Here is a 26,670-nt window from a genome sequence, read left to right as displayed (position 1 = left end):
GTATAACTGTAATCATACAATGTATAACTCTAGGCACAGTCTGTATAACTCTAGTCATATGATGTATAACTCTAGACACAGCATGTATAAGTCTATGCATTTAATGTATAACTCTAGGCACAGTCTGTATAACTCTAGTCATATGATGTATAACTCTAGACACAGTTTGTATTACTCTAGTCATACGATGTATAACTCTAGCTACACAATGTATAACTCTAGTCATACAATGTATAACTCTTACCTATACATGGATAACTGTACTTCACAGAATGTATAACTCTTGTACCCAATTTGTATCACTCTTGTTATTTTTTGTAAAACTCATAACTGTAATCATACATGGATAACTGTACTGCAGTCATGTGTTGTGTAACTGTTGTACACAATTTGTATAACTCTTGATATTTTTTGTATAACTCATAGATGTCTTATAAAATTTGCCTTGTTTCATAACTGCAATGATATGTTGTATAACTCCTCTACAAAATGTGTATAACTGTAATCATACAATGTATAACTCTATACACAGTCCGTATAACTCTAATCATACAATGTATAAATCTAGACACAGCATATATAACTCTATGCATTTAATGTATAACTCTAGGCACAACATGTATAACTCTAGTCATACGATGTATAACTCTAGACACAGTCTGTATAACTCTAGTCATACTATGTATAACTCTAGCTACACAATGTATAACTCTTAGCATATAATGTATAACTCTATACACAGTCTGAATAACTCTAATCATACAATGTATAACTCTAGACACAGCATGTATAACTCTAGGCATATAATGTACAACCCTCCACATCCTATAACTTCACTTAATGAATTTATAACTTCACCTATAACATGAATAACTATATCAAAATTGGTTCTTTAGTAAGATTTTTACGCACAATTTCGGGTTTGAATTACCCTGTTAATTGTAGTTGCAGGAAATTGTCAAAGAGTTTTACAAAAAAACCTTTGGAGTTATAACACGATGAATATAAGAACTACATGTGTACACTGTATTATTGAAGTTATACATATTTGGGTCAGAGTTTTACAAAAACCCACTGAAGTTATAATTCCTACTTGATCAAGCTTTTAAATTTCCATCATTTTTTGCCAAACTACAACGTACAATAATGAACATTAATCCAAAATTACATATAGCACTTTATATTTGAACATCAAGCTACAATAATAACCTAGACACAAATAAGAAAGTAAACAACTCACCTTCGAGGGCAACTTCAATCTGCATATGATCCACTTCACAAACACCGATTGTCATTTCTCGCTTGTTTTTCTCGATGAAGAATGACAGTTTTTTGTTGTCTTCAACAAAGCTAATGATTTTTAACGGATGAACAATAACGTACTTTATCTCATAACAATTTTTTTATCCGATGATCGAGTAGTTTTCCATTTGCTTTGAAATTTCTCTTATTTTTTTGATGATTTATATTGTATTTGACAGGATTTAGGATCGTTTTTGTGGGGATTTTTATGGGGTTTTGCTTGTTGAGAGGTTTTGAATGGTGAAAAGAGGAGGGAAGCATGCAAAATGATATAGGAGGCTTTGTTTATTGCTATTGTCCGCGGGATTTGATATGGAGGCGAAGACATTAACAAAGTGAAAGTGGTCCCTATCTCACACAATCGCATTTTTTTTTTTTTTTTTGCTGAAAAACACGCCCTCTCTCCTCATCTCATCCCTTCAATCCCTTCATCCAAGGGCTCTTATAAAGACTTAGGGCTTTATAAGGTATGAAGGCCTTATAAGAACCCTTCTCTCTCTCTCTCTCTCTCTCTCTCTCTCTCTCTCTCTATATATATATATATATATATATATATATATATATATATATATATATATATATATTATTTATTTATTTATTTTTAAAACAAAATTATCACTCTTCTCATTATTTTTTATCGTAATGTAACCGTAGTATAATGTATGAACAAACCAATGTATATAAAGCAGAAAAATGTTATTATTTTACCTTGTGTTTTATACTATATTTTTTTATCAATGTTCTCTCTTGGCTGCCCACTAATTTCTTGTAAAATTTTTGTTTAATCTCAATAAAAATTTGCGTTTATTTTAATAATAATAATAATAATAATAATAATAATAATAATAATAATAATAGTTGCGGTTTTATAAAAAAAATAACAACAAAAATAACAAGTAGAACAAGAACAATGATAATAATAATAACAAAAACAAAAACAAATAACCAATAATAATAATAATATTTAATTTAAATTAATATAAGTTAAGTTAATTTAAATTCGGATCGTGTAAATTCAATTTAGATCCTATAAGTTCACTTCAGTTCATATCCTATAAGTTTAGTTCAGTTCAGATCCTATAAGTTCAGTTCAGATCATATAAGTTCAGTTCAGTTCAATTCAGATCCTATAAGTTCAGTTCAGTTCAGTTCAAATCAGATCCATTTCAGTCCAAAAGAACAAGACCTTAAAGGAATATGTGTGGTGTTTAGAATGAAACAAATTTTAAGAGATTAGGAAAATAGACGATTATGGGCAATTGATGATGAGAGGCTCATGAAAAGTCATACTACAAGATTATGGGATTACAAACAAAATTTCAGTTTATTGAGGTAAATATATATTTGGTTTACCGAGAAGCTGGCGAGTAGTAACTTTGTAAGAAAATGATGAAAGTTGAGGATGTCTACATATTGTAGCGGACACATATGTATATTAGTGGAAGATAGAAACCAAGACCATTAATTTTCATACCTTGCATGTTTTGAGGACGAAACTTTTTTTTATGGGAGTAGAATTGTAACACCCCGTATTTTTACGTCTCCTTTATAATTTTTTCCCATTTTACATTATATTCTGTTGGATTTTAAAAACTACCAGACCCCATTTCGCAAGATGGACAAAATTTCATATTTTCAGTTTTTCTAAAATCACTCCATTTTAACTCTTCTCTAAATTTTCATTTTATTTTAATCGATTTCACTTTATTTTAAAATCAACTTAAGATGGATGTAATTCTTTCGTTATTTATTGCAATAACGTTCTTATTGGCGATTTGAATGAAAATTGAGAAAATTAACTTAGCAGAAGAAGTCGGAGCTAAATTGGACACAGATTTAGCAATAGAGCCAAGAGTCGCAAGACACTCCGTATCACTAACCAATGTTATTATGGTTATTATCACTTGAACTAATTTCGAAAATAATATTTTCATATAAAAATCTAATCTCATAAATACTATTAATATGTCTTTTATTAACCCAAATTATTACGTCATTATTATTATTATTATTATTATTTCATACTCCGTCTTAGGTTATTTAAGTTTTTCATTGACTTGAGACTCGTTTTACCTTTTAATAAACCGTCTTTTATCGAATAGTAAAATAATAATTTTACGCCACTAATATGGTTGGGTCGTCATATTATTAGACTATTAGTACCCACGCGTGACCAAAATTAGTTGTTTTAGTAGTCGAGTCTTGTATATACAATTACACCATCCACTAATATATTAAAATTATTTCTGTTAAAAATTCTATTTAAATTATTTTCAGCTTCTAAAATATAACTCGTGCTATAAAACTCCGAAAACTAATCTTATAAAATCTTATCTTTATTAATTCAGAAGACAATGTTGAATGGAGAATCCGCCACGTTCTTTGAACACCTTTTTTTGGAAGTGCAGGTTATGGTGGGTCCCGTTGGTGTGCAAAGAATTCATTTCTTCAAATCGTCTGCCAATCCTTGTCCTTTAGTTCTTAGGAAACAAAAAAGAAACAAAACCCAACTTGCCGACTAAACACGTTGGTGATTTAGAGAGATAGAAAGAGAAAACTCAAAAAGAAATAATCGTCCCTCTTGGAAAACTCCTGTGAGCGGTTTCTTGTCCTTTTCCGGTGATTTTGTCCCCCATTTTGGGGTCTTTTTTCTACTTTATTTCTTTCGTTTGGTCTGTAAGTGTAATGGCGCTTGTGGGAGATGGTCGGAATGTGGAGGGAGATGACTATAATGCTTTCGAATAGGATGGTGGGGATGGAAAGGAGGGTGTGCAGTCTTCTAATCTTGCGCTGATTGGACAATTATGGGGTACTAAACCAGTGAACACAAAAGCAACAATCGAGACAATGTACAAACTCTGGAGTTCGAAAAACGAAGTAAAAGGTAATATTTTGGATGCGAGTACGAAAACGTTCATTTTTTTATTTTCATGACCTAAAAGATAAGGAGAGGGTCCTTGAAGGCCAACCTTGGCACTTTGACTCGTTTGTATGGTGCCTAAATGATCCTAAGACTGATGGAAATTTATGGGGTGTGCCGCTTCGTTCGTGCCGTTTTGGGTACGTGTTTATGATTTACCACTGGAGGGAAGGGGGTTGGAGGAAAACTGTCGTAAGTTGGGTAACCAGATTGGAGTGTTTGTGTGTAAGGATAAGTCTGATTATCCACAACTTGACCGTGCAATTTGTATCAGAGTCCTTCATGATGTTCGCACGAAGTTAAAGAAATCAGTGGTCATACGAATGAAAGGTGGAGTAAAGGTGAATTTTTCAGTCAAGTATGAACGTCTTCCTCTGTTCTGCTATGGTTGTGGTTTCCTTGGTCATGGTGAGAAGGATTGTGACGAAGGCCCTTATGAGGAGGGTACGCACGAGTATGGTGTGTGGATTAGGGTTTCTCTATGGAAGCCTGTGAGAAAGGTGGAGAAAGATAAAGGGAAGTCTGGTGTGGGACGGGTGTTAAGTGCATTTTTTTGCTAAGATGAAGAATGAGGAAGAAGTTCAGGCTATAGAAAGCATGGTCAGGAAACTGCAAGAGGTAGCTATAAACCCAAAAGCGAAATCAACGCAGGTACATGTGTCGAAGCAAACAGCTCTAACAGTAGTTTGTGGAGAATCTTCAGAGGTAAGTTCTGGACACAGGAATGTGGAACATGTTGAGGGTGTTTCTTGTCAGGGAAAGGAGGTATGTACTGCTCAGAAATGGCGATGACTGGTTAGAGAGGTAGAGCGCAGCAGAGGGAAAGGGGAAGCTACGTTTTCAAGGAAACGAATTAGAGATGTCCAGGAGCTTGGGGATGAGGGCACTTCAAAGAGGGTGAATGGGGGTACGGTTACAGAGGATGAACCAAACTTTGTATGGTCTAAGGAAGATGGAGATGAGATAACAGAAGTCGAAGGTGTGGATTTTATTGGTGGGAGTGGACAGAAGGAGGGTTGTGCTGAGGAGATTGATACAATAATTTTACTTGATTCATCGGCGGAGGTTGCGACAATGCAACCCCGCCGGGAGCCATGAGTCTTCTCTGCTACAACTGTCGGGGATTCGACAACGACCCGGTAGTTGTTAGGTTAAGGGGGTTGCTACGAGGGGAGAGGGCGGATGTGGTGGTATTATTAGAGACTAAGTTGGGAAGTTTAGAAATGCAAGGAGTAATAAGTAGAATAGGAGGAGATTATGAAGGTGTGGGCATCGATTCTGTTGGACGTTCTGGGGCTGTGTCTATTTTATGGAAGGAAGGGGTGGACGTGGAGGTTATATCTTCTACTGCGCACCATATTGATGTTGTGATTAGGGGTCTTTTTGATTTGCAGGAGTGGAGACTTACGGGTATGTATGGGTGGGCTGGAAATGAGGATAAATGGAGAACTTGGCAATTGATGCGTGAATTAAAATCCCTATCTGATCTTCCCTGGGTAATGATAGGGGATTTTAATCAAATTGTTTTTTAGCATGAGAAGCAAGGGGTGTGCCGAGAGAACAGGGGGTTATGGATGAGTTTCGGGAAGCGATGGATGATTGTGGCTTGGTGGATGTAGGTTTTTCGGGAGGCTCCTTTACATGGTGGAATAGAAGGGGTGGGTCGGAAGCGATACATGAGAGGTTTGATAGGGCTCTTGTGTCCTCGTCTTTTTTGGAGTCGTGCCCGTCTACAATTTTGCATCATCTTGATTATGATAAGTCTGACCACACCCCAATTAAGCTGTCGATGTTTGTACCAACCAAGCAGAAGAAGGGGAAGCGGTTCCGGTTTGAGGATATGTGGGCTACCAGTAAGGAGTGTGAGGAGGTCATACGTGGAGCTTGGGCTGAGGTGATGGATCTAAATCATGGACATGTAGCTCCATATCGGCTAGATGTGTGTACGCGGAAATTGACGGAATGGAGTAAGGTCCAGTTTGGAGATTTTCGAAAGAAAATTGATGAGACTAGGAATCGCATGAATTTTCTAGATTCTTGCTTTCATGATCAGGATGCATTCATTGAGAGGGGTTTGATGTGTGCGAAGTTAGATGAGCTACTATTAGCCGAGGAGACGTACTGGCGCCAAAGATCCCGGGTGAATTATTTAATGGAGGGTGATAAGAGCACCAGATTTTTTCACCTCAAAGCATCGAATCGTAAACGAAGGAATCATATTGCTCGGTTGAAAGATGAAGGAGGGCTTTGGGTTATTGATGAGGAAGCCAAGAGGAAGCTGGCTATGACATACTTTGATAATTTATTTGCTTCTTCAAATCCGTCACGAATGGAGGAAGCTTTGAGTTGTATTGTTCCTTGTGTTACGGACGAAATTAAAAGTGAGCTCCTCAAGCCGTTTACAAAGGAGGAAGTCACTAACGCTCTCAACCAAATGAAACCGTGTAAGGCGCCGGGTCCGGATGGTCTCAATGCAAATTTTTTCCAAACATTTTGGCATATTATTGGTAATGATGTTGCGGATTATGTGATAAAGTGTCTTGATGGCAGGGAGGACATTACTAATGTTAACCATACTCATATTGTGCTTATTTCGAAAATCAAGGAGGCCACAGAGTTGAATAATTATAGACCTATATCTCTCTGTAATGTTGTGTACAAACTTATTTCTAAGGTGCTGGTGGGAAGGCATAAGGCTTTTTTGGACGGATTAATTAAATTTGAACAGAGTGCTTTTATTCCGGGCTGGCTTACTTCTGATAATGCTATTATAGCCTTTGAGAGTTTCCATTTTCTTAAGTCGCATCACCATGGCAGGAAAGGATATATGTCTTTAAAGTTAGACATGAGTAAAGCGTATGATAGAGTTGAATGGGTTTTTGTGGAGCGGGTTATGGTTAAGATGGGTTTTGCTCCCCGATGGGTTGAGATGATAATGCGATGCGTTCGGAATGTGAGGTCGGCTATTTTGGTGATTGGGGTGGCCTTAGATTATATCCGACCCAGACGAGGGCTTCGGCAAGGTGACCCTTTATCACCATATCTTTTTATATTGTGCGCTAATGTTTTTTCAAGGCTGATTTCAAGGGACGTGGAACGGAAAAGCTTGCACGGTATATGTATTTGTAGGGCTTCCCCAGTTATTTCGCATCTCTTTTTTGCGGATGACTCTTTAATTTTATGTTGGGCTGACAAACGTAATGCTGAAACGATCCACGATACAATTAATCTTTATCAAGCGGCCTCGGGACAGCGTTTAAATAGGCAGAAATCAGAGCTATTTTTTTAGGCCAAGCACGAGTGTTGAGGACAGGGACTTAGTCTGCACTATTCTTCATGCTGCAATTGTTGAAATGCCTGGTAAATATATAGGCCTTCCTGCGATTGTCGGTCGTAACAAGTCAGTGGCTCTTAATCCAGTAAGGGAAATGATTTGGAAAAAATTAAAAGGCTGGAAAGGTAAATTGCTCTCATATTCGGGTAGAGAAATTCTTATAAAGGCCATTGCCCAATCGATTCCTACCTATTTTATGGGACTTTTTAAATTTCCGTCTACGTTTTGCTCCGAGATTGAGGGTGACTTGGCTCGATTTTGGTGGGCTCACAATGGCGAGAAACAACAGATTTATTGGGTTGCTTTGGATAAGTTGTGTAGTGCTAAACAGGATGGTGGCCTGGGATTCCGTCTTTTTGAGACGTTTAATCTCGCCATGTTAACAAAGCAATTGTGGAGATTATATGATCGACCTCAGTCCTTGGTTTCACGCTTACTTGCAGCTCGGTATTACCCCTCGGGAGACATCTTACAAGTGTCAATTGGGCATCATCCATCGTTTGTTTGGCGAAGCCTTATGGATGCTTTCACGGTCTTTCGGAGTGGAAGTAGATGGCTTATTGGGGATGGTCGAAATATCAGGTTTTGGCATGACCAGTGGAGCATCTCGGAAGCAGGACCGCGCTTACTTTCGCCCATCTCAGGTCTGCATAATAGCGTCGTTGCGGATTGGTTTTTTGATGACCCGATAAGGTGGAATGAGGATTCGCTCTGGCAACATTTGTATGAGTTTGAGGTCCGCGATATTCTCCGAATACCTCTTTGTTCAACCCATGAGTGTGATAGGCTAGTTTGGAATAACACCAAAACCGGTTTGTATACTGTGAAGTCTGGCTACCATTTTATTCGTGGGTTGCAGGAGAGTAGTCGTGATAGGGGAACCTCAAGTGATGGGTCTAAGTTATGGCTGAAAATATGGCGCCTCAAGCTTCCCCCGAAAATTAAAAATTTGGTAAGGCGAGTGTGCAAAGGGGTTTTACCTTGCGGGCTCAATGTGCAAGAAAGGGTTAAGGATGCCGATCTGACTTGTAAGCGTTGCCTTATTTCTGTTGAAAGTGAAACCCATGCCTTATTAGACTGTTCCTTTGCTCGGCAAGTTTGGGAGGTTGCGGGTGTGGATGAGTGGTTGACACGGAGTAGAATGGGGCGAGAATGGTGGATTGGATGGACCATTTCATCATGAATGAACAGGGCGAGAACGTGAGTAAGCTTATGGTTCTCTTATGGGCTATTTGGAATGGTCGTAATGAGGAGTATCATGGGGATGTGAGGACGGTACCTCAACGGGTTTTGGAGCGAGCTTTGAGTTATTGGAATGCATGGTTGGATGCACAGCTAGAACGTGGTGAAGGTGTGGTACGAGTTAGGGGCGAGAGTGTGAGGTGGGTGCCTCCGGGGATAGGGGAGTGGAAGATTAATGTTGATGCGGGTCTGTTTGGTGATATGGGTTGTGGCCTCGGAATGGTTGTGCGGGATCATGAAGGTAAGGTGGAAAGGGTCGGTGTCCAACAAGTTCGGGATGTATGGGATCCGGATATTGCTGAGGCGAAAGCGGCGGAATTTGGCCTAAGAGCAGCGGTGCAAATGGGGTTAACTAATGTGGTGCTCGAATCGGATTCTGCTACTTTGATCACCATGTTGAAGTCGAAAAGTCTCCCGGCAAACTATCTTGGTAGAATTGGAAATGTTATTCTAGAGCTAGCTAATGCTTTTTCTTGTATTCGTTTTAATTTCGTTCGTAGGGAGGGTAATGGTGTGGCTCATAGTATGGCTCATCTAATGCCGTTCGATTACTCAACTAGGTTTTGGGTGGGTTCGCTTCCTGAGCATATCGTGGCTCTTGTGGACTTGGATGTTGCATCTTTATTTTCTTAATATTAATACTACTAACTTTACACCTAAAAAAAAAACCCAACTTGCCATCTTTTTCTCATTTTCTTGTAAAACAAAATCCAAGAGAAACAAGAAACCTATGTTTAATTTCATGGGAGGCTAAGAACAAAAGGGAATAAATAACACAAACCACCATCTTGTTAAAACAAGATTAAGTTTCCCATATTTCCAATTTGATGGCTTCTTCTTTCTGATTTCTAACTTGTTTCTTTCATCCTACTATTAATTAAAGGTATTGTATTATATTTCTTTGTAAATCAGTTTTTAAGATTCTAAAATTGTAAATATGTTGGTTTTAAAGCAACATGTATGTCAAGTTATTACTAAATCTTGGTTTGAAAACAACATGCATGTCAATTTCTAGTAAGATTTGGATTTAAAAACAATTTATCAATTTATAAATAATTTAATTTATGTTATGTTATTAGTATGGTGTAATTGAAAGATTCTATTATTACTGTGTTTATTATTGTTCCTGTCGAGAAGAACGAAGACCGGAGGATGACGAAATAAACTGTCTCGGGTCGCCGAAACCGCCTCAAGACCGTATTGTCGATCAAGATTCTAATCCCTTTGTTACAATCTAGGTAGCATCAAAACGGACACGGGACACGGGCACTATATGAACACGTGACACGGCATCCCATAAAATGTAGGACACGGGGTACGTTATTTAAATTAAATAAATATATATTTTATAATTATGAACGTTCGATTTTATTTTTATAAAATTATTTGATAGTAAATTTAAAAAAGTGAAGGTAAAATTTGCCCTTGATTATAATATTTTTCATTTACCATCTAAACGCATCTTCTAATCAATCTCTTTCGACTACTCATTTCTCGTTTAAAGAACATCATTCATCTCAAATGATGTCTAAATGTTATGGACACGCGTCGGACACGTGCCCGAATAAATGTAGAAAGTTAGACACGGCTTTATAGGTGTCGGACACGTTTCGGCGTGGGTCCGAGGAGTGTCGGTGTCCGACACGGTGTCGGATACGGGACGGCTGATTAGGAGAGGTGTCCGTGCTACCTAGGTTACAATACGGTGTCCGTGCTACCTAGGTTACAATATGATTAAGTATGGCCCACTATCTTTGTAAATAAGTTTTTAAGATTCTAAAATTGTAAGAATATGACTTATAATTTGTTACGTTTTATAAACAAGCTTACGACTAAAAGTACTATATTTTACTTCATAGTAATGTCTTACCGTTATAAGGAGGAGGCCGAGACCTTTAATCATGGGGACTTTTTGTTAATAATATCTTATTTATTAAAGAAACAACCACAGAGCTGATGTGTCACTCCGTGGTTGAAAGTGCATTATTCTATTTTATTTTTAAGTATGGCCCACTATCTCCCACGACGTTCATCCATCTTTTCTTTTTTGAGGGGTTGTTCTGTTGTGTCAATCTTTTATATAAAGAACCAATATTTTATTCTCCATACAATTATAAGTATACAACAAAGTTGAACAATAAGTCGGAAATTTACTTAAATAAGATAGTTGTTAATAAAAATAATACATATATTATCGACTTAATTATGATATAAAAATTAACAAAATAATTAATTAAAAATGTAATGTACAACTTTAATCCATTATATATCAAACTAAAACAAAAATAACAGAATTACCTTTCTTTAAATCTTTTTTTTAAAATTCCATAAACAACTAATTATTCAGTAAATTGAATAAATTATAAAATCAAAATTCGATTGAAACAAACAAAAACTGAAAATTAAACTTTTAGACATTTATAATATAGGTATGAGAATTGTTAATAAAATTTACAAGAAACCAAATTAATATAGCAAAATAGAAAATTAACCAAATTAATATACTCCGTAAACAGTTCATAACATTAAACATTCACCGAGTGACAATGAGTTATTTACTTTCTTTTTTCAAAAGAAAAAAAAAAGACACTTAAGAAGAGTAAAAATTTAATCAAAAACAATTGGACAAAACAATGGTTCCAAACCAAAAATAAGAAAAAATAAATTATTCTAAAAATAAATTATAATAACCCTTAAAACAAATCATATTAACCCTTAAAACAAGAGAAATGGACAGAACTATAATTCTTTTTAATTTCTGCATGTGATTGATTGTTGTAAAAAAAAAACTTTTGTAAGAAAATAAAACGAGAGAGGGTGAGGTTGAGAGTTTGTAGGATTACGATAAGCAAAAGGTAGGGGAATGAAAAAGAACAATCAAGCACATGAGAATGATATGATCATCATCAATTTTATCAAATAAAGTTGGTAAATGAGAGCTGGAGGTTGAGGTTGAGGTTGAGAGTTGAGACGGTGGGTGATAGAAAAATTAGTGTTTTTTTGGGTATTTATGTGTAGGGTAAGATATGGTTTGTACTAGGTAAGGGTTGATTAAATTTTGGCCCAAATTTTGATTTTTAGTGGCCCATCTAAATGATGTATTTGTGTACACTTAATTAGCATATTGATTTCCACCAAAAAAATTAGTCTATAGTTTAGTATAATTACTTAAAATAACGAGTCATTTTGAGTTTGGGATAATCGTGTCGCGAGTCAAGATTTACGAGTTTTTGATCTGAACTAACAGATTGGGTAAGGACAGGTTTACAGATGTGTCAAGTTTTCACATGTCAACATCGAGTATGTACATGACTCAACTCTAATTTAAATTATTATAGTTTGAATACTCTACTATTATAATAGTTTGAAGTGATTTAATTAAATATGTTAAAATGGCATGAAATGAAAAATATCAAAAAAAAAATTATTAAAGAAATTAATACAATAAAAAAGGAAAAAAATAAAACCAATTCCGTAAAAAAAAAAAAAAAACAGATGGAAAAAAAATGTGTTAATTGAAAATGTACATATTGCAATAATACTGTATTAATATGAAATGTTGGATTATCATCTATAATAGCCAGGAATCGTCTGTAAAATTATCCATATATTACCTTTTTTATAACTCCTTATAATATATCTTTCATGTATGTCAAATAGTTGATTAAAGATTTTAAAGTGATATGTATGAGAGGGATTTCATATAATTTGAGTGAGTGAAAGCGAGAGGCTGAAGAGGAGTAAGAAAGAGAGCGAGTATGAGTTGTATATTAATATGGTATAAGAAGATTTATTTAGAACGAACACAAATTGGGTAAAATGGTTTGCACTGTGTCGGTGACTAGGTTTTCTCTTCCACGGAGTATATGTTGTATTTATATTGGTTTTGTTGCTTATACGGGCCACTAATGAGAAAAGTAGTAACTATTTGACCCGCATTAATCTTAAAACGGATAATATTCGTCTTAAATGAGAATTTATGTAGTGTTACTTATATGGGCTATATTGAAAGACCAAAATTGTGTCAAATAGTCTATAACTTATCACGGGATATCCGTTTTACAATTAAAATAGGATTCTGAGATAGATTGAACAGTGTTTTTATCTATCCAAGGGAGTAATATTTAATCAACTTTTACTATATAATCGTTATATTCATCTTAAATAAGAATTTGTAGAATTTTACATCTTTATAGGTAATTTTAGATAACTTATTCAGACATGTGGCCAATTTATGTCCACATCTTTGATTTGGAACTTTAAAATGTGGAGTTTGATATGTCAAATAAGTCGGGTTTTAACTTTAAAATAACGGGTCATTTTGAATTTGGAACGATCGAGTCGCTGGTTAAGATTTGTGAATCTATGATCCTGAACAAACGAATTAGGTTAGCACGGGTTTATGGGTCGGTCAAGTTTTGACAAGCAGGTCTACATCGACTACATGGTTCAACCTTATTATTGTGATAATGTATATCAAGTATTAACCCATGTTCGGATTATTGTACAATAAGTAAAAAATGTATATCTCTATAAGTTACAAGTAATAGATTGTAGGGGTTAACAAACATATATGTACGTGCTTTATGAAATTTTATTTCAAGACATGTGAACCTATTCATCTATAATTTGTATTGTTTGTTAAAAAACAAAATTTACATAATAATTTATATTTTATATTGTTGTATTTGAAATAAGAATTACAAAATAATTGCACGGGTTGTATTTGGAACTACAATAATATATGTTTGCGATGTACAATCTTCCTAATTGCAAATGAAATTATAATACGAATATAAAATCTTAAATATGACCAGTAAAACTTAAATCATCATTTTCTACGTTTTTTATTATAACAAAATTTTAAACAACGATCTCGTGCAATTTGCACGGGTTTAAGACTAGTTATACTGTAATACTTCATCCACTACTTAATTTCAAATTTTCAATATATTTGATTAATGATTACATTGATTGTTTATTTATTGTCTTATATTAAGATAGACTAAATTCACTTCGGATGTGGTGATGGCGTAAGCCTAGGGATCTATTCCGAAACTATTTTTGATTCGGTATCTTATGGAAATTTCATCAAAACGACTCATAAGAATGATTTTTTGGTATTTCCGTCTTAAATATGTTAATGTGTTAGTAATTGTTTTATGTGATCTCATTATAATTATGTATGATTTAAGAAGCTGTGTGATTTAAGTTTCGTTTCGTAATTTATTTTGTCCAACTAAGCAATGTAATTTAATAATTCTTTGCGAGACTTGACCATCGATACCCCCAAAAATGTAATGACTAAAGACCTAGTTTATTTCTTACGACTAAATTAGAATTTTAGAATCTTTGGCAATCGTTTAGGCCAGACACACGATATCGTTAGCCCTATTTCAAATTTTAAGTAGTAACGACTTGGAAGTAATTTTATTTTATGAGTCACCATTTGATAACAATTATTCTCACATAAATTTAAAAAGGATTCGAGTACCAACTACTTTTACCTTAGGTAAATGGATTTAACTAAAATAGTTCCTTTTGAAATTTCTCAATCAAGGTATATTATTCAAATTGTGAATTAGAGTCAAACTTTTAAAGGCTTAAAAAAAAATTTTACTCAAACTCAAGTTATCAACTAAAACTGAGTCCTCTGAGCCTACCGTATTGTTAGCCAAATATAGAATTACTAAATCGGAATTTTGACAAAGTTCTTGTAAAACTATTTCGGACAAATCCTCTCAACTTGATATTTTCAATTAATAAATTTAATAGTATAGACTGAACTTAAGTGAATAAGAAAATGATTCTGCAATCTCCTTATTAATTATTCTAGTACCAAATCGAAATTTTAAAACAAGTTACTTTCCACTTTCGGTCAAATGTTCTTTACTTGGATTATTTAGTTAATAAAATCAATTATATAAAATGGATTAGTAAAAACTGAATTAGGAAGCGATTTTACAATCAATTAACTACTAAGGGTCTAAGACCGTCCCTTAGTTGCATTGATTAAACTTGGTTTGATAATATGTATTTTACTTGTATTATTAACCTAGTTCGATAGCGAAATCCCGACTTATAAATAGGGACAAGCCCAATAAGGCGACCAATGATTGAATTTGCGCTATTTGGTTTCAATAAAACTTTTATCAAGGAAAAAAATTCGATTTGAAAATTGGAGTTGTTAATACATAATGTTTTAAAAATGAATTTCGAAATATTTCATGTTTTTTTGGGCATTTTTAGGATTGAATTCGAAAGCTCATTGAGCGGGAAAGAATGTTGTTAGTATAGTGTACGTAATGACATAGAAGAATAGCAATTAGCTTAACCATATAAAACCGTCTGTGGGTTCGAAGGGCCTTTGCGGTGGACCTATCCTTAGACTCGAGAGTATGCGGGATTATGGCCATGCTTTAGGTGGGGACCTGATCAGTCTCGTACGTGTTAGGTGGACCGCATCCGGGTTTCCGAAGGTCTTGATGATTGGTGGTAGACCTCGGGGATAACTAGCCGGGTGGTGAGTAGTCCGTGGTGCGGGTCTGTCAACCCCACGCACCGGCATTCGACCCTGGAGATGAGTGGACGAATTTTGTTTTAAACGTGCTTATGTCACCCCGGTAAACAGGGGTAATAAATGTAAGCCCCCTGGTATCGCTGTGATTGGCGATATATGATAATCATACAATTTTCAACTATTGGTCATATAGTGGGGACGTGTACGATAATTGGCCGGTATATCGTGGTAAAATGTTACTAAAAACAATACGACATTGAAAAATTTGTTTGTTTTCTCAAAATTATGTGTTTAAAGTATGGACGTATGATTCTGTTATACATGCTGATAATGATTGTTTATGTTATGTTTTAGTTGTTTAAAGAAGTTAATCTACCGTTGTTTTTCTTATAAAACCTTTACAAATTTTAAAAATATCAGATTTATCAGATTTGTGGAGACCGACCATTCCAGAGACAGGTCAAGCTGAAGATGGGATTTAGATATATTTTTATTAGAACGTGTTGTAAATTGTTAGAAACAATTGTAATATTTAATATTCTTTATATTTGGGTTAGTAGAGAATAATAATGACTCTAATAGGCAATGTATCTTCCGCTGTTTCCTATTTTCGACTTATTAAATAAAGTCCTGAAAATCCAGGTTGTTACAGCATTACCACTTGGGACGAAGTCGCCGTTGAATTTCCTAAACAATACGGTGACAACGTCGAAATCCAAGCCAACACCCGCACTCTTGAGGTCCTGACTCAGAATGACAAGGAAGGATTCACAGAATTCTTGACCCGTTTGAGGAGGGAAAGCACCCAATTGGCCAGTAAGCCGAGTGAATCAACTCTGGTGGAGAAGTTTGTCAACAACCACCGTCTAGTTTATGCCAACCTACTAAGATATCAAAACAACAAAACCTTCCAGGATCTGAGAATCCTCGGAACCTGCATTGAAGATGACCTACGCAGGGGCGTTCTAGCCAAACCACAGGTAGAGGCTACCAAGGGTCAACATCAACCGGATCTCGTCCCTACGGTCAGACAAACAAAATTGATGAGTTCAACCTCCTAAAACCAACTATTATGAAAACTGAGCGTCCTCAAAGGGAATTCACCAACTTGGGAACAACCTATGCCAGCGCCCTTCATGGACCAAGGGAAACTACAGCCCATTGGGCCCACTCCGGACCCGTCCGAGGCCAAGAAAACCCGTGTCTGGAATCCCAACGCCTACTGCCAATACCACCAGCACAAAGGTCATGACACAGAAGCTTGCGTGAAGCTAAAGCACGCCATTCAAGATATAATTGAGAAAAGAGAATTACCCCTACCTCCGCCAACAAAATCAAATAACAAAACAAACCCCTTGGATTGCTCACACCTCATCCTGCCTATTGAGGATGGGGTGAATGCCTTGGAAAAGGACACCCCATAAGAGATGTTCGTATTCAGCGCCGCTGATGCGACGAGTCATTGTCCGCCGTCAAACACATTTATATCCAACTAATAGCATATCAAGTAAGTCGGAGTCGAACCCAAAGGACATGGGTATTCAAATTGTTCAATCTAATTGTAGTTGCATTTGGTTTGTCACAATTGATTAGAGTTGATGATTCTAAACTAATGAAAGCAATAAATAGCAATGAAAGGCAAAACAAGCAACAAAACTAAGGATATAAACAAATGAAAAAAGACACTAGGGTGTCATGGGATCATAGGGGAATAATGGTAAGATAGCATAAATGAGTCACATAGATGTAAGCAATTATTATTATTGGAATAGAGTTAGTTTATATCTTACAATATTTAGAGAGTTTTAGGTCCCGGAGCCGAGTCGATCAAGACTTTACAACACCTACATCAACTTAGTCCTCCTTATTTTACTATATGCAGGGTCTAACAAGCCTTGAGTTGGTTTACGTCTTACAAGTCTTGTTGAAAGGATAAGAGAATCATGCTAGGTTGTCAATCAAGCATTTCATTAAACATAACATGTGCACAAGTTGAAAGTACAATAAGCAAACAATCATATGAACTCATGAAGCATAGATTTATCCCATAATTACTCCCCTAATCCCCCACTAACCCTAGCTAAGAGACTACTCAGTCATTATCATGGTGAACATGTTAGCAATGGTGTCAAACATCACAATATAATTGAACATGATGATTAAGCAAGGTAATAAACAAGAGATTAACAAGTAAATAAAAAGGGACTAAGAACGTTACCAACTTGGAGAGCAAAGATGAACGTAAAAGAATAATCCTTGAATAAAGATGGAGACTTGTCACTTAGTCTTCAAATACATACCTAAGAGATCCAAATGTAAACAACTTGAATTGAATAAAGGAAATGGAAGAACAATAGAAGAAACCCCTTGATTAATGGTAGAGAGTTTTCAATTCCCCAATATAAACCCAAGAATTCTTCAAGTACCAAGCTAAATCTAACATTGTTTGAGAAATAATTGCGGAAAGATTAAAGTGCAATTTGTGGAATGATTAAAGATTAATCTATTCGAATCTACTCCTAATGAGAGCTTAATCTAACCTAAGGGAACTTAATATCCTCTAAATACAAGAGGTCTATATATAGTGGGTACAAGAATTAGGTTAACTAAGGGGTTAAATGATGATTAAGCCCCGTAATTGAAGTCAAACGCCTTACAAGTCCCAGTTGGGGACGCACGACCTCCCTTTGTGAAGATAATCATCCTGCACTGAGGGACGCCCGTCCTGGCTTGGGGACGCCCATCCTGACTTGGGGACGCCTGTCCTAAGTCTGGGACGCCTGTCCTGAGTCTGGGACACCCGTCTTGACGGTCAGCTTGTCTCTTTGAGCTCGGATTATTAACGGACGTCATTTCCTCATCCGGACTGTTGTTGGAGTGATTCAAAAGCCTAGAACACTTTATTTTTCGACGTCGTTTCATCTATAATAGTTTTAGAGCCAAACAAGAAACTCTTGGTTTGGTTCCAAGCAATTTCCTCTTATAATCGCTCCCTTCTCGTCATCCTAGCCCAATAACTTGTGGGGATTGATTCTTGGGTCGTGGGGGCTGTCCTTCATTATCTTAAAACTTGATTTAATAAACTAAGGCCTTTAGCCTTGGTCTCCTCTTCGATGCTTGGTCGTTGGATGTTACCAATTTAGCTTCGTTTCACTCCGTTTGGGCAAGGTTAGTGCTCCTCTCCTACAAAGGACATCAAACCTCATAGAATATGCATAATAGGAAGATAAAGACAAGAAACGACCCAAATACACACTAAAAAGTAGGCTAGTTAGGGGAGTAAATGTGCGTAAATAGGAGTCACATCAAATATCCCCAAACCGAACATTTGCTCGTCCCGAGTAAAGAGGTAACTAAGACTATGACCCTTATTTAAACTAATACTACTAACATAGTCGTTGTGAGAAAATTAGCGGGTTCACTCCGCCCCTTCAACTCACAACAAGACACCTATGAGGTAAGATGCCTTCTTGCAAGGCAAGGTGGGGCTTGCCAAAATGGCGATGCATCCAAGCATTAAGCACACAAAACAAGTAATGGATGCATCTATAAAAGAATAGCCACTTTCCTCATCTAGGTGGCGGAAGCACTAAAAGAAAAATAATCTAAGGGCACATACTCCGTCATAGATACTAGTTCTAAAAACTAATAAATCTAAAAGGATAGAAGTAAATTTACGTTCGTCCGCAATTACTAGATGCTTTCGTCAAGAGTAGGTCCTTATGGCGTTAGAAACACTATAGGATCGCAGAACTCCCCCTCTTGCCTAGACAAAAGGAAGGGTCGTCCCCTCTCCACCATGCAACAAATAAAGGACCATCAACGAATAAAAGGGTTTCAAAGTATATGAGTTTCATGATAGTAGTTTCCATGTGAGTTGTTTTTCCCCCCATTTTTGTGGTTTTTGACATTTAAGAACATTTCTTTTGCCATTTTTGATGATTTGGCATTTTTAACTAGGCAATTTTCAACTTTTCATTTTTGAACATTTTGAGAGTAACCCCATTTATAGCAAGGGTACTTCTATAAAAGCATAAGAGTCTATTTTTGCTCCTCATTTCATTGATGCAATTGCAAACATTTGACTTTGATTTTGGAACTTGAACTCAATTTGATGATTTTGTGCCCATTCCCCTTTGGTTAACAAAATGATAGATGGTAAAAATGAAAGAACGGTAGCTAAGGATTTATCACACCACAAGGTACTCTTAAATAGGCTCTTGTGCATGGGTCAAACGATACTAGAATGACACTAAAAAGGGTGTTTTAAGACTATTCTAGTGAACAAAGTGTTAAGTAGAAAGAGTATCTACAATGGCATATGCACACTTGTCAAATTTCTCAATTAGGCATTTTCGAAAACTTTTCTAAATGCAACTATATGCCATGATGCAACCTACATATATATAAGTCTAAATGCAAATGCTTCTACCAACTAGTATGTCATGTAAGCTAGATGCAACTCCTAACAATACATAGTTACACAAACAACAACAACAAAATACACCACATCCTCCTTGACATGTAAGCCCATCCTCCTCATATGAATAATGAAAAGAAATGAAAGGGAAATAGGGATTAGAGCGATCATACCAAGCGGTCTTCATATTCCCTTGCTAATGCCTCAAATGTAGTGTCGTATCTATTTGAGAAGAGAACAAAAACACAACTATATACAATTCTACACTACTAAATTAAATAACAAGTTTTTGGTTTTGTAGTTTTCAAATTTTTATGGATTTTGTTTTTATGAAACTAAAGTTGGGATTTTTCGATATTTTTCAATTTTTATGTATTTTGGGATATAAATTCCCATCTCCCACTTTATTTTGGACATTGTCCTCAATGTACATGTAGGAGTAGGAATAAAAAAAAGAAATACATGTTTCTGGACTTTGGATTTTGGAAATTGAAGTATAAATGCAAATACAATGATAAGAGTGAATACATGCTCTAAGTAAATGCAATTCTATATGACATATATAATAAATGAATGCAGTCTAAACTACACTAGATGATGCATATTTTCTATTAAATTGGAAGCTAAATTAAATTACCTTAGGTCACCTATGATCAAACCTCCCCAAACCGATTTAAGCACTATTTCTAGTGTAGAAAGGAATAGGTTTGGTCATTAGTGACTATGCATGAATGCAAACACTGAATGCAATCTTAACTTATTCTAATCTAGAACAATGCATGCAAAGATTGAATACATGGAAAAGGATGCAACACGGCTAAACTAAAATATCACAAATGGGTCATTTAAAAATCCATTTAATGCTCGCATTAGCTTATTAAACGAATTTGACCAATCCTCACAAAGGTGGTCATAAGCAATGCAAAGTGAGCAAGACCAACCATATAACCAACAATGAAGAAGAGTATTAGTGGGATGCTTGTGAGAAAAAGAGGTGTATACAAAATATTTCAAAGGCATTCATGGGTTCATCACTTGGTTTTAATTGCACAAGAGGAGAGTCAAATCTTATAAAATCACATAGGACAACATCCTCCCCATGCAAACTTCCTCTAGGGGTGGTTTCTATACCTCCATCCTCAAGTCTTTTTATGAAATCACCAAGTGCTAAACAAACCGCTTTAATACTATCCTCACAATCCTCTTCAACATTCATGGGCTCAAGGAAAGGGGTAAGAGAAATGAGGTCTATAGAATCGATGGGTGTAAGGAAATCATCCTCACCACAAAAAGAAACCTCAAATCTCTCAAGAATGGGTTCCTTAAGTAAATGTATCTCACAATCCCATTCATCCCCGATGTCCAAACTTCCTTCACTCCAACAATCATGAAAAGGCTCATATTTCTCATCACTTTCCTCCATTTTCTCTTCATCGCTACTCTCTTCATCACTTTCAATCCTAAGAGCTTCATATCCTATAACTAGCTCTCTATCTACCACGTAATGATTCACCTCAAAAGACACTCTCTCAAACTCACACAAACCAAGTTCCTCAATCTTTTCAACAAGAAGATTATTTGGCTCACTCAACCATACTCATCATTGTCAAATGTCACACTTTACAATAGGATGTGTAGAGGGTCTCTTGGAATATGGTGGGGCGGTTCACAAGAAGAGTTATAGACATGCATATAATCATTAACATCATCCATGGCATTCGAATTCACAAGGGGTGGGGATGCATAAAAAGTGCAAGCATTTAAGTCATCACCACAAGATTCATTGGACAATGTTAGATCATGCAAAGAATTCACATTCATGGGGGAAGGAGGCGTATAACTAGCATGAGAATCATAGATATTATCAAGAGAATGAGAAACATCACGTTCATCATGCAAAAAATGAATATTTGGCTCATCTCTCCATTATGGTCTTCTCCTAGCTCTCACTCTCCTATAGCCCAAATTCTCATCGTCACTAGCCATCTTTTCAATTAATTCATAACCTTATTCAACTTCCAAATCATAAAACATTCCACTAGAAGCACAAATTATCATATCTCTATAGTGTGGAAGCATGTTTTCAAAGAAAGTCAAAGTGGTTAACCAAAGTGGTATTCCATGATGGGGGCACGATCTCAATAAGCCCTTAAGTCTCCATCAAGACTCGCTCAAACTCTCAAACTCATCTTGTTCAAATGTAAGAATCTCATTTCTAAATTTGGTGGTTTTAGAAGGAGGGAAGAACTTTCGAATAAAGGCTAGACCGAGATCTTTCCAAGTGGTGAAAGTGTTAGGTGGGTGTGATTTCAACCATCTTTTAGCTTCACCCTTAACAAAGAAAGGAAATAGAATGAGTTTTATGGTGTCAATGGGTACTTCATCATTCCTCAACACACAACAAAAATCCACAAAACTCCCAAGGAGGTCAAACACATCCTCACTCTCATACCCATGAAATGCATTTCGCTCCACTAAATCAATAAAGCCCGGTTTAATATGAAAGCTGAGCCAAACAAGTCGGGGTCAGGACTATTAGTCGGTAAAATTAGGCATTTCAAAACAACAAGAAAACAACTAAAGCAAAAAAGAAACAAAGTTCTTAAGGAGCCAAGGTTCCTCAAGAAGAAGCACAACTAAAAATAGACAAAAGAACAATTCAAATACACAACACCGTCCCCAGCAACGGCGCCATTTTGATGCGACGGGTCATTGTCCGCCGTCAAACACATTTATATCCAACTACTAGCATAGCAAGTAAGTGTTAGGTTTATTTACCTCTTGTTAGACTCCTCTAATAGTGAATTAATTAACTTTTTAATTATTTGTTCTTTAGATCTAGTGCATGCATAACAAAATAAGAGATTTATGAAGAAAAACAATGTCCCTTATTTTGTATATAGGTCCGAAATATAGGGCACAAATAAGGTCACCTTCCTTATTTGTTCTTGAGCTTAATATGTTGGATGATCCTCCAAAAATCCCAAAGTAGAGATCCTCCTTAGATTGCACCCAAGACTTATCCCTTAAACTAGTATACTAATTAACTAGATTAATAAACTAGTATCCTTAAAATTGATTCTAATATTATCACTATTACTACACTAGTAATTTTATTTTTATATTAGAATGGATGAATAAATGCTTGTATTTCTAAAAACTTGTTTTAGAGAGATTGAGAGAATATGAGAATATTTTTGCATGTAGAAAAATATGAATGAATGAGTGAATGGAAAAATGAGAACAAAGTTCTCATAAAGAGGAGGTGGAGGCCGGGTAGGGTGTGTCCAAAGAGGGCATCTTACTTTCCTCTTTTTGTCTTCACAAGAATTGGATGTGTAAGATGTGTAAGAGTAGGTGTAAGGCTAGTTGTAGGTAGGCATCATCGTGCTATTTTATCAAATAAAATAAAACAAACAAAACCCACTAACACTCCCTCCATTTCGGTCCAACCTACATTAAATGATCTACCATTTTATTTTGTCAATTTGTCATTTGTCACACAATATGTCACATATAGTATTTTACATGTTATTAATTAATTTAACGCATATTTATCACATAAATATCATTTTATAAATTAATTAAATTACATACAACAAATTGACTAGTGATACTTGATCACATAAATAAAATGAGTCATATAATTATGATTCACAACATCTTGTAATTATAATTAACCATTCATTTTTATCTCAATTGTTTCACAAACAATAAACAATTCTAATAATAAAGTATTTCAGTTACTAAAATAAATCTTATTTAATCGCATTACAATAAGATATCAATATTCTCTCTCACAAGTGAATTGTTCAATTTTAAGGAATTTATCAACTTGTATGGTAATCAATTTGTATATTATGGGAATTATCCTTTAGGTGTGACCTTAAGGGATCAACTGACCACCACCGTCGTACGACAGTAATGTCAAACTCTAGTCAGCCAATCATTACCGATTAATGATGATCAGTTGATTATATAATAAATCATCCCTTACGTATTCTTAATATGAGATTTAATTGTGATATTAAATCATGTGATCGCACTATTGTTGAGGACACATATTCCAACAATCTCCCACTTGTCCGAGACAAGTGTGTGTCACCAATTCTCTTGTCCTATTACAATCTCCCACTCAATGCAAGGTGTCTCGCAGGTCGTACTTGGACTTGATCATATCTTGAGTGGTTTCCTCGATCTAGAGTGTAACTATCTGACCGAAATTATCTACCATAGATACCTTCCGAGCGTGGCCACGCATTTCCAGTTCACTACTCCTCGAGTGGCCTTGAGATTTTAAACAACCCTGACAAGGGGTGGACAATTCCTATCGCACTATTCCCTTTGTTCAGCCACAGTTCATCATAACCCAAAATATACCCATTTGACTCATTTTCGCCAGTCGTAGAGCATAAATCAAAGCTAATCTGAAATTTGTGCCAATTTGGGCGAATAGTCTCTAGTCAAAAGAAATGACTCATAATAATATTATAGCAGCTCTTGCCACGGCCAGGATTTATGAATTGCCAGAACTCTATAAGCCGTCACTGCCCGACAGAGTGTCCCATACAGTCTATCTATGTGATCGACTAGTCATCTTACATGACTCTATGGCACTTGAACTTGCCATCAATCGCATCACACTCTAGTCACTTCAAGACGTCACCTCATATAAGTAACTAGGGGCGAATACCATTTCAATCCAGTTCACTTTAATGGGGTTCAACTTGTCTCTACAACCCATTTGGATATAACAAGGTAACGGGTGAGTTTAATAAAACTCAAACGATAAATGCGATTATCACATATGAATAGTCAATACACTATTACTACTTCGTATCTTATAATCTTTAGTGTACCTTTTACACCAATTTAAAATGCAATAAAAGTTTGGCAAGTGGATATACCCTATATCCATATATTCCAACTTTATCATTTGCAATTTCCTTCTTTTCAATGTTATATCTAATAACATGTATTTATCTAAGTGTATGTCTAGACTTCTTACTAGATTTGGACTCTTTAATTTGAAAGATGCTCCCACTGTTATCACATAACTTGTGATAAAGTCATTTGTTGAGGGATTCACCCTTAATCCCTATGTTGACCATTTTATCACAATTTACTTAGATTCCTTTTATAGAATTTTGCAATGCACGAAACTAAAACACTTTTCTAGTCTCTTACTCCTAAGTCAATAAGACATCCTAGGATTTCAACAAATCCCTTTTGGTTTGGAAACTAAAGTTTGTGCAACACTTCAACATATAAGTTAGTTTATCATCCAAACATATGAACGAATCCTTAATTCTTCTCAAGAATCTCAAGGATGTTCTTTAAGGCTTTCACAAGCTAGATCATGGGAATTATCTTGTCATTGACTTATCATGCTCTAGGCATATGTCACATCATGGCATGTGCGTCTGTTGGCATACATGATCATTCTAATGGCGGAAACATTAGCAAACGATTTCATGTAATCAACAACTTAATAGGTTCAGTGAACGACTATGAATCCATCATAGTAATTCCACTTCCATCATCATGAATAACCCATTCAACCTTGTTGATGTTAAACAGATACAAAAATATCTTATCATCATAAGACTCACAATTCTATGATAATATTCTCTCACATAGATTCAAAATCTAGAATACTTTACATCCCTTTCCAAGTCTCCAATCACTCTTTCACAGAACAGAGCATTGGTACATTATTTTCAATAAGTAATATGTTATCAACATATAAGACATGAAGAAACAATTCTAGCTCCCATTTAACTTCATGTATAATCATGATTCTTCAATCATGTGAATGAAACCATTCACTATTATCACATGAACGAAAAGTATAATCCTTTAATGCTTGCTTAAGACCATTCTAGGATCACTTAAGAAAGCTACGCATAATATGTTAGGATTCTTAGATCTTTATCTAAGGTTTTGTGTTCCAAACACATCCTTCTCTAAATTCCCATTTTAGAAAAGCGAATTTTTAATATCATTTGCTATCCTTCATCAAAATGAAATGTGGCGATTCCTAACATAATTTATCTTGATCAACATCTTCATGTCGATCTATGCACTTAGGTACTCTAAAGCTCTATTTACCTTTAAGGAGACCCTCGCCTTAAAGTAAATCTACTCTTGAGTAACAATCTTTGGATTGTAATGCTATAGCTCATATGCAACAAGGTTGATTTGGGACTTGGTCATAATACCATTACTTTCGCAAAGCAATATTTTAACAATAAGACATGTGTGCTAAACTTCCACTGAACTATACTCCCACTGTATCTTTATAGATTATATTCCATTACTTTCACAAAGTAACACTTTAACTATAAGACATGTTTGTAACGATCCAATCTACTCCCACTCTATCTCTCAAAAATACATCTATCTTCTTGAGATATAGCTTTGTGAGTTACAAACATATATGGTGGAGTATTGGAAGTTTCTCTATACTAACGCATTAGCTCATAAAAGACCAGCTCCATCATGGCAGCTTGATTCATGTTATATGCGAATCTGATCCATGTAATTTGTTAAATAGACTCTCTATTTTAGGTATTTCCAGGTTGACCATCCATTTAGAATTACGTGTCAGTTTTGGATTACTAATTCCCAAAATTTGAGTTCGATAACTCAAACCGACTCATATTAGTTCGATCTTATGGGTAGTGACACTAGGTCATAATCCATATTTAATAAATCAAATTCATTACTTAGATCGTTGCCACTACGATCGGATCGTAATGTTATAATACTTTGTTCAATTGATTCTCTACGTCATTTAGAAATTTCTCAAATTTCTTAAATACTTCACTTTAATTTTGATTAAGTAAATATACCCATATCTACTTAAATCATCGGTAAAAGTGACGAAGTAGTCATAAATTCCCTTTGCGGTGATGCTCATTAGAACATAT

At 35.6% G+C, this 26,670-nt stretch overlaps 1 protein-coding gene and 1 non-coding gene across 2 annotated transcripts; both read left to right on the top strand.

The window, feature by feature from the left end:
* Nucleotides 1–5,813: 5,813 nt before the first annotated feature.
* Nucleotides 5,814–9,431, top strand: LOC141631518 (uncharacterized). The gene is made up of 3 exons (XM_074444178.1): nucleotides 5,814–7,335; nucleotides 7,595–8,652; nucleotides 8,748–9,431. Exons 1-3 carry the CDS (start codon nucleotides 5,814–5,816, stop codon nucleotides 9,429–9,431), a joined length of 3,264 nt encoding a protein of 1,087 aa, XP_074300279.1.
* Nucleotides 9,432–21,854: 12,423 nt separating this feature from the next.
* LOC141636298 (small nucleolar RNA R71) lies at nucleotides 21,855–21,961 on the top strand. Its single transcript, XR_012540919.1, has one exon. It is a non-coding gene; the product is annotated as a small nucleolar RNA R71 (small nucleolar RNA).
* Nucleotides 21,962–26,670: the final 4,709 nt, after the last annotated feature.

This window comes from Silene latifolia, chromosome Y, assembly GCF_048544455.1.
Source record: "Silene latifolia isolate original U9 population chromosome Y, ASM4854445v1, whole genome shotgun sequence".
In the NCBI taxonomy this organism is placed as follows: domain Eukaryota; kingdom Viridiplantae; phylum Streptophyta; class Magnoliopsida; order Caryophyllales; family Caryophyllaceae; genus Silene; species Silene latifolia.
This window is presented reverse-complemented; position numbering and strand designations above follow the sequence as displayed.